At 42.1% G+C, this 12857-nt stretch overlaps 1 protein-coding gene across 1 annotated transcript in view; it reads right to left on the bottom strand.

The window, feature by feature from the left end:
- LOC140184958 (F-box/LRR-repeat protein 6-like) overlaps positions 1-12857 on the bottom strand; it is a gene marked incomplete at its 5' end in the record, with an annotated part of 67766 nt that overhangs the window by 39620 nt on the left and 15289 nt on the right. The window contains one exon of the mRNA XM_072238199.1: positions 12692-12755. Within this exon, the coding sequence (XP_072094300.1) occupies positions 12692-12755 (64 nt within the window). The remainder of the gene's footprint in view (positions 1-12691; positions 12756-12857) is intronic.

The raw sequence follows: 12857 nt of genomic DNA, 5'->3' as shown, positions 1-12857 counted from the left end.
CATAACATGTTAAGTAACGTTTGGATATTAAACAGCGCATATATTCCTCGTATGAACATATAAAAATCATTGTAACACACCAATATCGCTGAATCAGTGGGAGCCCTGGGCTTGTTTCCCTGCAACAAGATGGTGCCATGGAGGGGTGATGGGAGACAGTGATACTCAAAGGGGGTTCCTTATGTCCAGCCTATTCCACAATTTAGTTTTCGTTGCATTCATTGCAGAAAACTCTACTTCGCAGAGATATGTTGGAAATGGAAACAACGTTTTCAGTGCTTCCGTAGCAATCTCAGGATATTCAGCCTTGACTCTGATCCAGAATGCCGGCAAAGATGTTATGTCAAACATACGTTTCAGCCCACCGTCATTTGCAAACTCGAGGAGTTAATCTTCTTCCCGCGCTGAAATGGCGACTGTTCACTCTTTTCCATAGAAGCTACCTGGCCCTGCTGAGTTCCTCCAGCATTAGGGTGTATTACTTTGGATTTCCAGCATCTGCAAATTCTCTGTTGTTTGCAGTTACACAGAGTGGTAGGGGCGTGGAACACACTGCTGGGGTGCTGGCAGAGGCAGGTACATTTAAGTGTACAAACATAAGACACAGATGAAGAATTAGCCAATCAGCCCATCGAATCTGCTCTGGCAGTCCATAATGGCTGATCTATTATCCCTCTCAATCTCATTCTGCTGCCTTTTGCCCATAACCTTTGACACCCTGACTAATCAAGAACCAATCAGCCTCTGCTTTAAATAATCCCAATGAACTGGCCTGCACACCTGTCAGTGGCAACAAATTCCACAGATTCATCACCCTTCATCTCCATCCTAGAAGGATGTCCCTCTATTCTGAGGCTGTGTCCCCTGGTCCTAGACTTGACCACTACAGGAAACATCCTCTCCACATCCGCTCCCTCTAGGCCTTTCAGCGTACGATAGGTTTCAATGGGACCACCCGCCCCACCCCCCACCATTCCAGCAAGTACAACCCTAGAGCCATCAAATGTTCCTCATATGTTAACTCCTTCATTCTCGTGCGCTTCTCCAATGCCAACCCATCTCTTATGAGGTAAAATGGAGTACTGTGTGGGAGGGAAGGATTAAATTGATCTCAGAGTAGGTTAAAAGGTTGGTACAACATTGTGGGCTGAAGGACCCGTACTGTGCTGCAATGTTCAATGTTATAAGACAACAGAAGAATGCAAAATGATGTCCTAATAAAAGGACATCATATTAAATTGATGGGCAAAAGATGTTGGATGACATTAGATCTTTTGTTTTCAGTAACCAGTCTAACCACAACTACTCAAGTGCACCCTCATGAATTTTCCACAACCAATATCAGGATCCTTCTATCTTGAATGACAACTACCACATTTGTACAGCAGTACAACACAGTACGGGCCCTTCGGCCCGCAATGTTGGACCAAACTTTTAACCTACTCTGCGATTAATCTAACCCTTCCCTTCCTCAAACCTCTCCATTTTGCTATCATCCATGTGCCTATCTAAGAGTGTCTTAAATGTCAATAATGTATCTGCCTCAACCACCACCTCCAGTTCCAGAACCTAGCTCTGATATCCCTGCTATACTTCCCTCAAATCACTCTTCCTCACCCTAGGAAAAAGTCTCTGGCTATCCACTCGATCTATGCCTCTAATCATCTTGTACACCTGTATAAAGTCACCTGTCATCCTTTTTCTATCAAAAGAGAAAAGTCCTTTCTCAGTCAATCTGTCTTCCTCTCTAATCCAGGCAGTATTCCGGTAAATCTCTTCTGCACCCTCTCTAAAGCTTCCACATCCTTCCTACGATGAAGCGACTAGAAATGAATACAAGCTGTTACGTATACGTGGCTTTTGACTAAAGAAGAGATGGTTGGAGTCGCTTCGCACTTTTGTGCCTGGGTGTTTACTTGGTGCGTCAAAAAAAAATCAAAAAAAGGTTTCTACTAATATTTACAAAAGATATCTACCAGAATAGGTCCCCACTACTTCCAGTGTGAACTCCTGGCAGCTTGATCTCTTCCAGTTACTGACAGCAATCAGCTCTGTTATGTTTTTTAGACACGAGGACATGCCATCTTTGATTCAGCAGAAAATCCTACAAAAGGTAGTGGATTCAGCCCGGTACATCATGGGTCAAACCCACGAAGAACATCGACATGAAACGCTGCCATAGAAAAGCAGCATCAATCATCAAAGATCCTCACCACCCACGCCATGCTCTTTTCTCACTACTGTCATCAGGTAGAAGGTAGAAGTACCTCAGGACTCACAAGGGAATAACTACACTCAGTTACCTTTCTATAGCTTTGCTAAGTATGCCCGCAGAAAAAGAATCTCAGGATTGTATGTTCTCTGAAATAAATTTTACTTTCAACTTTGAATTAAAATATGATGCACCCACAATGTAGTTACAATCACACTACAAAATAAACAGAAGTAGCTACTTTAAATACAGTATACAAACAACATAAACATATTTTCACATCCCCGTTACCAAAGAAACGGGATATTCCGCAGTGCATGGTGGGAAGGGCACCATAAAGCCAACCCTTTACAAGAATATACTTGGGGTGAAAGACACTGAGGTGCGCACTCTCAGCACCTTAACAACAGAATGACAAAGTAATGTCTGTTTATTTATAAATGCTATGTTTTTTATTGCACCTCTACATGCATGTACATTTGACAATGAACAAAGTTAATTCTCATCTATATTTCAAGAATAACTTCATTTGGCTATCACATGTACATTGAAACGTACACTTAAAATACATCAGATGCAAGCATTGCATTTCACTGTGTTTCAATGTACATGTAACAAATAAAGCTCATCTATTATCTGAAATGTGTCTTATGCATCAATGGTCAAAGTAGTCCGAGCATGTGCTGGGGGCATCTCGCAAGTGTCACCACATCTCCAGCACCATCAGAGCATGCCCATAACTTACTAACACTACCAATTTCAGATTCCCTCATTGCAACTTCACCATCCAGTACAGATGTACTGTGGAGGGCATTCTGACTCCCTGCAACACCATCTGATATTGGGGGCTACTGCACAAAATCAAAGTAAACTACAGAGAGTTGTAAAATTAGTCAGCTCCATCATGGGTCCTAGCCTGCATAGTATCCAAGACATTTTTAAGGAACACTGCCTCAGAAAGGCAGTATCCATCATTAAGGATTCCAGCCACCTGGGACATGCTCTCTTCTCATTGTTACCATCAGGAAGGAGGTACAGATGCCTGAACACACAATCAATGATTCAGGAACAAAATTCAAAGTTCAAAGTAAAATTTACTATCACAGTTAATGCATGCCATCATATACTATAAGGCACAGAAACAGAAATAGGCCATTTGGCCCATCGAGTCTGTTCCGCCATTCAGTCGTGGCTGATCCTTTTTCTCCCCCTCCTCAGCCCCACTTCCTGGACTTCTCTTCATAATCATCAATACAGTGTCCAATCAAGAACCGACCAAGCTCTGCATTAAACACACCCAACAACCTGGCCTCCACAGCTGCCTGCGGTAACAAATTCCATAAATTCACCGCCCTCTGGCTCAAGAAATTTCTCTGCAGCACTGTTTTAAATGGACCCCTCTCTATCCTGAGGCTGTGCCCTCTTGTCCTGGAGTCCCCCACCACGGGAAACATCCTTTCCACATCTACTGTCTAGGCCAGGGGTCGGCAACCTTTTTGCCTCTGTGGGCCAGGTCGCGTATTAATGAGCGGACAGTGGGCCAGATAAATGCCATAAGAAACTTGAAATATGGGAATTATCCATTTAAATACATCTAGTTATGTTTTGCCTCAAATTAGTGAATAACGCATGCTAGAAAATCATTTGTGCTTAACCAAGGATGCCAATTAGTAATCAAGGAACTCAGTTTAGTTGCAATTTATTTCAATCAAGGCATCTTTTGAATCTATTAAAAGGACATAAAGAATCCTTAGACATAAAAGGTATAAACATGATGCAGTCAATGGTGGTAAATTAAGTGTAATAAAAAAGAACATTTTAATGCAAAATCGATAAATCAATGTGAAACTTGATGCTGTTTGTTGCTTGAAAGCTTCTCAATATTGGGTGTCAGACTTGTTGATGCCAAGAGCGAAACATCATCCAGATGGGCATTAGTCAATCTTGTTCTCAAATGGTTCTTGGTATGTTTCATTTTTGAAAATAATTGCTCACACAGATAAGTGCTGCCAAACAATGATGCCATCTTTTTTGCATGGTCCACTAAGTTAGGAAAGATGAATATATTTTCTATAGAAGACAAGCACTGACACATCTTCAATCTCAATATGTCATTACACTGCATCTCAATCAATTCCATTTGAAGAATTTCTGATGTGGTGTCCACTTCCACATCAAATGGAGTAGCAAACAGCTTGAACTCATTTGCATGCAAGCGAAAATCAGCAAAACGAGATGAAAACTCTTTTCTCAATTCTTGGACCATATTCACAAAACTGCCTAGATCTTGTGCTTTACTTTTTTGACATTTCTTCAAGTCGCCGTGTGATCGTTCTTGCTGACAGGCTGATAGATGCAAATAAAGATTTCTTTTCAGGACAAACAATATCCACCACTGCCAGTAAACGTTCTTTGACAAACTCTCCATCTGTAAAAGGCTTTATCTTTTCTGCAATACGTTTTGAGACTTCGTAGCTGGCACAGGTATTTCCTTCATTTTCACTGCTTTTCTTGGGAAAAAAAGGACGTTTGTTTTCCAAAACTAGCCTTCATTTGCTCAACTTCATCTTTCCTTGCTTGCCCAGTAAACGTTAAAATTTCCACTATGGCGGGTCTCGTAATGTCGCCTGATATTTGCCACCTTCTTCACAGCAACATTTTCCAGGCAACTGAGACAAACTGGTTTCCCAGCTTGCTCAATGAAGAAGTAATCGAGTGTCCAAGTGTCTTGGAAATTCCTGCGTTTTGCATTCATTGCCATTGGAATTTTTTTCTTCGATTTTATTTCGTAACGTGGGTTATTCAACAAGTATCATAGCACATGTAGATATCTGGATATTTAGCGTGGATTTCTTGTTAAAACACAGTGACGCTGTTTCTGTTTACAAATTTGAACGATCCCATCAGAAAACCTGCGCGTGCATGGAGAGTATCTAATACATATTAATAAGGTAGTCTGCCTTCCCTTCATTCGTATATACCAGTGTTTGGTTTGGAAGAAAACAGAACCTGGGGCCAGTGTAACAAGACGCCATGCATGTCCATCAGTGTGGTCGTGCGAAACACTCAGAATAAGGAAAAATCGCTCACGGGCCGGATAAGCATAGTTTCCCTAATATTTGCTCGTGGGCCAGTCAAAATACCTTCACGGGCCGGAATAGGCTGCCTACCCCTGGTCTAGGCCTTTCAACATTCCAAAGGTTTCAGTGAGATTCTCCTCCCTCATCCTTCTAAGTTCCAGCGAGTACAGACCCAGAGCCATCAAACTTCCCTCGTAAAATAACCCTTTCATTCCCAGAATCATCCTTCTGAACCCTCTCCAATGCCAGCACATTATTTCATAGATGAGGGGCCCAAAACTGTTCACAATACTCAAGGTGAGACCTCAGCACCACATCCTGCTCTTGTATTCCAGACCTCTTCAAATGTATACTAACGCTGCATTTGCCTTCCTCAGCACCAACTCAAACCTGCAAGTTAACCTTTAGGGTGTTCTCCGCAAAGACTCCCAAGTACCTTTGCATCTCAGATTTTTTGAATTTTCTAGCTTGCTTTCATATTTCAACTTTTCCTTCCTAATGATTCTTTTACTTTCTCTCTGTAGGTTTTTAAAAAGCTTTCCAATCCTCTGTCTACTCACTAATTTTTGCTTTGCTGTATGTCCTCTCTTTTGCTTTTACATTAGCTTTGACCTCCCTTGTAAGCCACGGTTATACTATATTGGCATTTGAGTATTTCTTTGTTTTTGAAATACATCTATCCTGCGCCTTCCTCATTTTTCCCAAAAACTCACACCAATGCTGCTCTGCTGACATCCCTGCCAGCAGCTCCTTCCAATTTACTTTGACCAACTCCTCTTTCATACCACTGTAATTTTCTTAATCCACTGCTACGTCAGACTTCACTTTCTCCCTATCAAGTTTCAAGTTGAACTCAATCATATTGTGATCACTGTCGCTTCAGGGTTCTTTTACCTTCAGCTCCTTAATCACCTCCGCTTAATTTCATAACACCCAAACCAGTATAGCTGATCCCCCAGTAGGCTCAATGACAAACTGCTCTAAAAAGCCATCTCGTAGACATTCAACAAACTCACTCTCGAGATCCATTACCAACCTGATTCTCCCAATCGACCTGCATGTTGACATTTTCCCATGACTATCATAACATTGCCCTTTTGACACGCCATTGTACTTACCATTGTAATCTGTGGTCCACATCTCAGCTTCTGTTGGGAAGCCTGTATATAACTGCCATGAGGGTCATTTTAACGTCACAGTTTCTTAACTGAACCCACAAGGATTCAATGTCTTCCGATCCTATGTCATATCTTTCTACTGGTTTGATGCTATTCTTCACCAGCTGAGCAACACCATCCCCTCTGTCGACCTTCCTATCCCTCCAATACAAGGTGTAATTTTGGCTATTCTGCTCCCAGCTACAACCATCTTTTAACCACAATTCAGTGATGGCCACAACATCATACTGGACAATTTGTAATAGTGCAACTAGATCATCCACCTAAATTCTTATACTCCGTGCTTTGAGATACAACACTTTAAGAGTACTGTATTCGCTACCCTTCTTGATTCTGCATCCCTAATGCACTGGTACTCACTCTGATAGCTACAATTTTGTCCCATCATCTGCCTGCCCTATCTTAAGTCTGACAGCATGCAACCTTTGCTTTTTTTTTTTACCATCCTTCCTATCCTGAGTCCCTTCACTCCAGTTCCACCCTGTCCGATTAGATAAAAACCTCCCCAACAGCTCTAACAAATCTGCCCGCGAGAATATTGGTCCCCCTTGGGTTCAAGTGCAACCCATCACTTTTGAACAAGTCATACCTTCCCCCAGGAGATCCCAATGATCCAAGAACCTGAAGCCCTGCCCCACTGCACCAGCATCTCAGCCACACATTAATCTGCCAAATCATCCTTTTTCTACCCTTATTGCTGCATGACGCTGGCTAGCTTTCTGCCTGGCTCTCTAAATTCTCTTTTCAGGACCTCTTTGCCTTTCCTTCCTATGTCACTGGTAATAATATGTACCAAGACATCTGGCTGCTCTCCCACCCTCTCCAAAATGTTATGGACGCGATCTGAGACGTCCCTGACCCTGGCACCTGGGAGGCAACATACCATTCGGGTGTCCCATTCACGTCCACAGAACCTCCTGTCTGTTCCACTGACTATTGACTTCCCTATCACTACCACAACCCTCTTCTCCCTCTTTCCCTTCTGCGTCACAGACCCATGCTCTGTACCAGTACTCTGCCGTGGTATTCCTCAAGGAGGCCATACCCCACAACAGTATCCAAAACAGTATACTTACTTTTGAGGGGAATAGCCACAGGGGTGCTCTGCACTAACTGCCTATTCACATTTACATTCCTCCTGACAATCACCCAGCTACTCACCTCCTGCGACTTAGGGGTGACTACTTCCCTGTAACTCTGATCAATTATCTCCCCACTCTCCTGTACAAGCTGAAGGATATTCAGCTGCTGCTCCAGATCCTTAACATAGTCTCAAGGTGCTGTAGCTACACGTATTTCACGCAGATTTAGTTCCCTGGGAGATTCTGGGTCTCCCAGGACTCTGATATCCTGTATGGAGAACACACAACAGCCAGGTACAGCAAGAGAGAAAAAAGGGAACCTTAACAGAAGATGACCCAGAGCCAATGCTTCTTTGAGCCAAAGCCTGACACTTCTACTCTCATCACTGGCCAACTCTGCCCCAACAATGGCCATCCCTTTTGTACTTTTAAACTGCGAGAAACCTTGTTGCTATGGCCTGCTCCTGCCACTGATTGTGCCACCAGAATGACCCTGAATGCCATGAAGCTCTCCTTTTAAACAAACGTTGCTGATCTGTGACAAACCACGTCGCTGTGGCCTGCTCCTGCCGCTGATGGGCCACCGCAATACAACCTGAGAATCTTTTTCTGTGAGCATATAGAACAGTGACTGTAAACAGGGTCAGTGCACAACACACTGTGCAAATGCAGATATGAATAAATAGCAATAAATAATAAGCATGAAATAACAACATAAAAGAGTCCTTAAATGAGTGTAGTTATCTCCTTTTGTTCAAAAGCCCGATGGTTGAGAGGTAGTAGCTGTTCCTGAACCTGGTGGTATAACAGCTTCTTCCCCTCTGTCATCCGGTTTCTGAATGGACATTGAACCCATGAACACTACCGCACTACTTTGCAAAATTTCTGTTTTTGCATTACTTATTTAATTTAACTATTTAATATACATACAGTGCCTATAAAAACTATTCACCCCCCTTGGAAGTTTTCATGTTTTAGTTTTACAACATTGAATCACGGTGGATTTAAGTTGGCTTTCTTGACACTGATCAACAGAGCAAGACAAAGTGAAAGCAGATTTCTACAAAGTGATCGAAATCAATTACAAATATAAAACACAAAATAATTGATTGCACAAGTATTCACTCCCTTCAAGTCAGTATTTAGTAGAGCAGAAGCACCTTTGGTGGAAATAATAGCCTTGAGTCTGTGTGAATAGGTCTCTATCAGCCGAGCACATCTGGACACTATAATTTTTCCCCATTCTTCTTTAAAAAACTGCACAAGCTCAGTTAGATTGCATGGGGATCATGAGTGAACATCCCTTTTCAAGTTCAGTCACAAATTTTCAATTGGATTGAGGTCTGGACTCTGACTTGGCCACTCTAGGACATTAACTGTGTTGCTTTTAAGCCATTCCTGTGTAGCTTTGGCTTTATGCTTGGGGTTGTTGTCTTGCTAGAAAACAAATCTTCTCCCAAGTCGCAGTTCTCTTGCAGACTGCATCAGGTTTTCCACCAGGATTTCCCTGTATTTTGCTGCATTCATTTTACCAGCACCTTCACAAACCTTCCAGACCCTGCAGCAGTGAAGCATCCCCACAAAATGATGCAGCCACCACCACCTTTTACGTTAGGGCTGGTGTGTGTTTGGCTTACACCATATATAGAAACAGAAAATCAACAGCACATTACAGCCCTCAGGCCCACAGTGTTGTGCCGACCGTGTAACCTACTCTAGAAACTGCCTAGAACTTCCCTACCGCACAGCCCTCTATTTTTCTAAGCTCCATGTCCCTATCTAACAGTCTCCTCAAAGGCTTTTATATTCTATTCCCTTTGAACTGTGTGTTATTTCCCTTAAGTGTGTTGGACACTTTACACCCTGGTTCGAAGAAACGTTGTCTCATTTCTACATACATTATATATGTTATATACATTTATGCAGTTAAACAACAATAAAGTTCACTTGATTGGAGTTGAAAAGAACACAGGCAGGGATGGCAGCAGAGCAGCAATGGCTGGAATTTCTGAAAGAAATTCGGAAAGAACAGGATACATACATCCCAAAGAGGAAGAAGTATTCTAAAGGAAATATGAAGCAACTGTGTCTAACAAGAAAAGTCATAGCCAGCATAAAAGTCGGAGAGGGCAGCTAATAAAGGAAAAATCAGTGGGAAGTTAGAGGATTGGGAAGCTTTTAAAAAGCAACACAAAGCAACTAAAAAAGTCAATCAGAAGGTAAAGATGGAATACAAAAGTAAGCCAGCCAATAATATTGAGGAGGATACTAAATATTTCTTCAGATACATAAAGTGTAAAGGAGAGGTGAGAGTGGATATCGGGCTGCTGGAAAACAATGCTGAAGTAGTAGTAATAGGGGATGAACTGAATAAATGTTTTGCATGTTTTCACTGTTCATGTTGTGTAGTTGGATGTTCAGAAGGCCTTTGACAAGGTGCCACACATAAGGCTGCTTAACAAGCTACGAGCATGTATATGACAGGAACGATCCTAGCATGACCAAGAACATAGAAATCTATCTCACATTACAGGACCTTTGGCCCACAATGTTGTGCTGACCATATAACCTAGTCTTGAAACTGCCTACTATTTCCCTACTGCAGAGCCCTCTATTTTTCGAAACTCCATTTATCCCTCAAAAGACCCTATTGTATCCACCTCCACAACCATCGCTGGCAGTGCATTCCACGCACCCACCACTCTCTGTGTAGAACAACTTAGTTCTGTCATCCGCTTTCTACCTACTTCCAAGCACCTTAAAACTATGCCCCCTCGTGTTAGCCATTTCAGCCCTGGGAAAAAGCCTCTGGCTATCCACACGATCAAAGCCTCTCATCATCTTATATTCCTCCCTCACCAGTCCCCTTCTTGCACGGTCACTCAGTGTTTGAGGATGGCCTGCTCTAGGCAGATTTACAGCTGTGCCATATTCTTTCCATTTCTTGATGATAGACTTAACTGTACTCCAAGGGATATTCAGCCACTTGGAAATTTTCCTGTATCAATTTCCTGACTTCTGCTTTTCTATAAACTTTTTGCGGAGTTGCTTCAAGTGTCCTTTTGTCTTCGTGGTATAGTTCCTGTTAAGATACTGACTCACCAGCAGTTGGACCTGTCTGTCTGTATCTTGTTTTACGGCGGTTGGCATCCAGCTTAATGGTGCATTACCGCCACCCTCTGCTCCAGAATGTGCACCAGACATACATTCTAAATCCCTTCACCCAATCTCACTCACACACACACACACACACACACACACACAAACCTACACTTCACCCTCCCATCTTTGACCATCCTAGTGTCCTATTCCTGTTTATTCGTCATATTCTATAAAAAACCCCTATACCCCTTAAAAACACTAAAAATACCCGGACTTGTGCTCTCTCACCCATGCCCAGCAACCCTTTTAATGTGAATTCCTGCATCCCCAACTCCCTTAATTTATTTCTCATCATCTCTCTCTGTATCCCATACTTCCTGCAACTCAGAACTACATGTTCTACTGACTCCTCTTCCTGACATTCCTCACACAATCCTGTCTGGTGTTTCCCTATCATTTTCAATGTTTTGTTTAATGCACAATGCCCCAGCCTTAACCTAGTCCACACAATTTCCTCTCTTCTGTTTCCATTACCTACCCTAGTAACTGCAACACTCTTTTGTATTTGATATAAATGCCTCCCTTTCCCCTCCCTGTCCCATCTTTCTTGCCACATTCGGTTGACTTTTTCCCAGATTACACAGTTAACCTCTGCTTTACTGATACTAATGTGCATTTCCACATTTTCTTTCTTTAATGCCCTCTTTGCCAACTCATCCACCCTCTCAGTCCCCTTCACCCCTACACGTGCTGGAACCCATAGAAATTTTACCTGACTTCCCTGATTTGCAATTCTTGTAACTAACTGAAGGACTTCATAAAGTACATCTTCCCGACCGTTTGTGTGAAAAGACCTTAAACTTGCCAGAACTGAGGATGAATCTGAACATATCAACGCTTTGGCTTGTCTGGCTTTCTGCACCCATTGCAACGCAACCAACACTGCCAGCATCTCCACTGTACACACCCCTAACTTATTAGATGTTCTTCTGCTGATTCCAATTTCTTTTGCTGGTATTGCCACCCCAAACCCTGTCACTCCCGTTTCAGGTTCCTTCGCACCATCCGTATAAATGTGAGTATAATCACTATATTTTAGCAGTTGGACCTTCCAAATACAGGTGTATTTTTACTACAATCAATTGAAACACCTTGATTGCACACCATGATCTCCATTTAACTAATTATGTGACTTCTAAAACCAATTGGCTGCACCAGTGATGATTTGATGTGGCATATTAAAAAGGACGAATAATCATGCAATCAATTATCTTGTGTTTTATATTTGTAATTGATTTAAATCACTTTGTAGAGATCTGTTTTCCCTCTGAAACAAAAGTGTCTTTTTCTATTGATCAGTGTCAAAAAAGCCAAACTAAATCCACTGTGATTCAATATTCTAAAACAATAAAACATGAAGACTTCCAAGGGGATAAACAGTTCTTATAGGCCCTGTATATATACTTACTGTAATTCAGTTTTTTCTTTGCAATATTTATCACATATTGCACTGTACTGCTGCCACAAAGTTAACAAATTTCATGACATATGCCTGTGAGATTAAAACCGATTCTGATTCTGAGGTCATGATCTGTTCTTGCTGCTACCATCAGGCAGGGGGTACAGGAGCCGTAGAACACACACCACCAGGTTCAGGAACAGTTATTACCCCTCAGCCACCAGGCTCTTGAACCAGAGGGGATGACTTCAACTCAATTTCACTTACCCCAACATTGAACTTTTCCTGCAACCCATGAACTCACTTTTAAGGACTATACAACTCATATTCTTAATATTTATTGCTCATTTATTTTTTATTTTTTCTTTTATTTCATATTTGCACAGCTTATTGTGGTTTGCACACTGGCTGTTTGTCCATTTCTGTCGTGTGCAGGTCTTCAATGAAGGGACTGTTCCATGTTGCATCCCAATAAAAAATTACAATGACATATCGGTACTTTAATAATAAATTCTGAGGAGCCGAACTGAAACAAAGTGATGCTGCTGATGTGTCAGGAGAGGAAGTTACTGGCTTACCTTCAGGGTGTAACCCACTAGGCTGTTCCAGTGGCAGAGAGAGAACACGCGAAGTTGTGAAAACCTGTGTGTAAAAAAGCACATCAATGCAGATCAATCAGTTGGCAACTCCTCTCTCTGTTCCCTACCCCTATAGTAGGAAAGGAACCTGAATTCGGAGAACCAA

This window comes from Mobula birostris, chromosome 20, assembly GCF_030028105.1.
Source record: "Mobula birostris isolate sMobBir1 chromosome 20, sMobBir1.hap1, whole genome shotgun sequence".
NCBI lineage: Eukaryota > Metazoa > Chordata > Chondrichthyes > Myliobatiformes > Myliobatidae > Mobula > Mobula birostris.
This window is presented reverse-complemented; position numbering and strand designations above follow the sequence as displayed.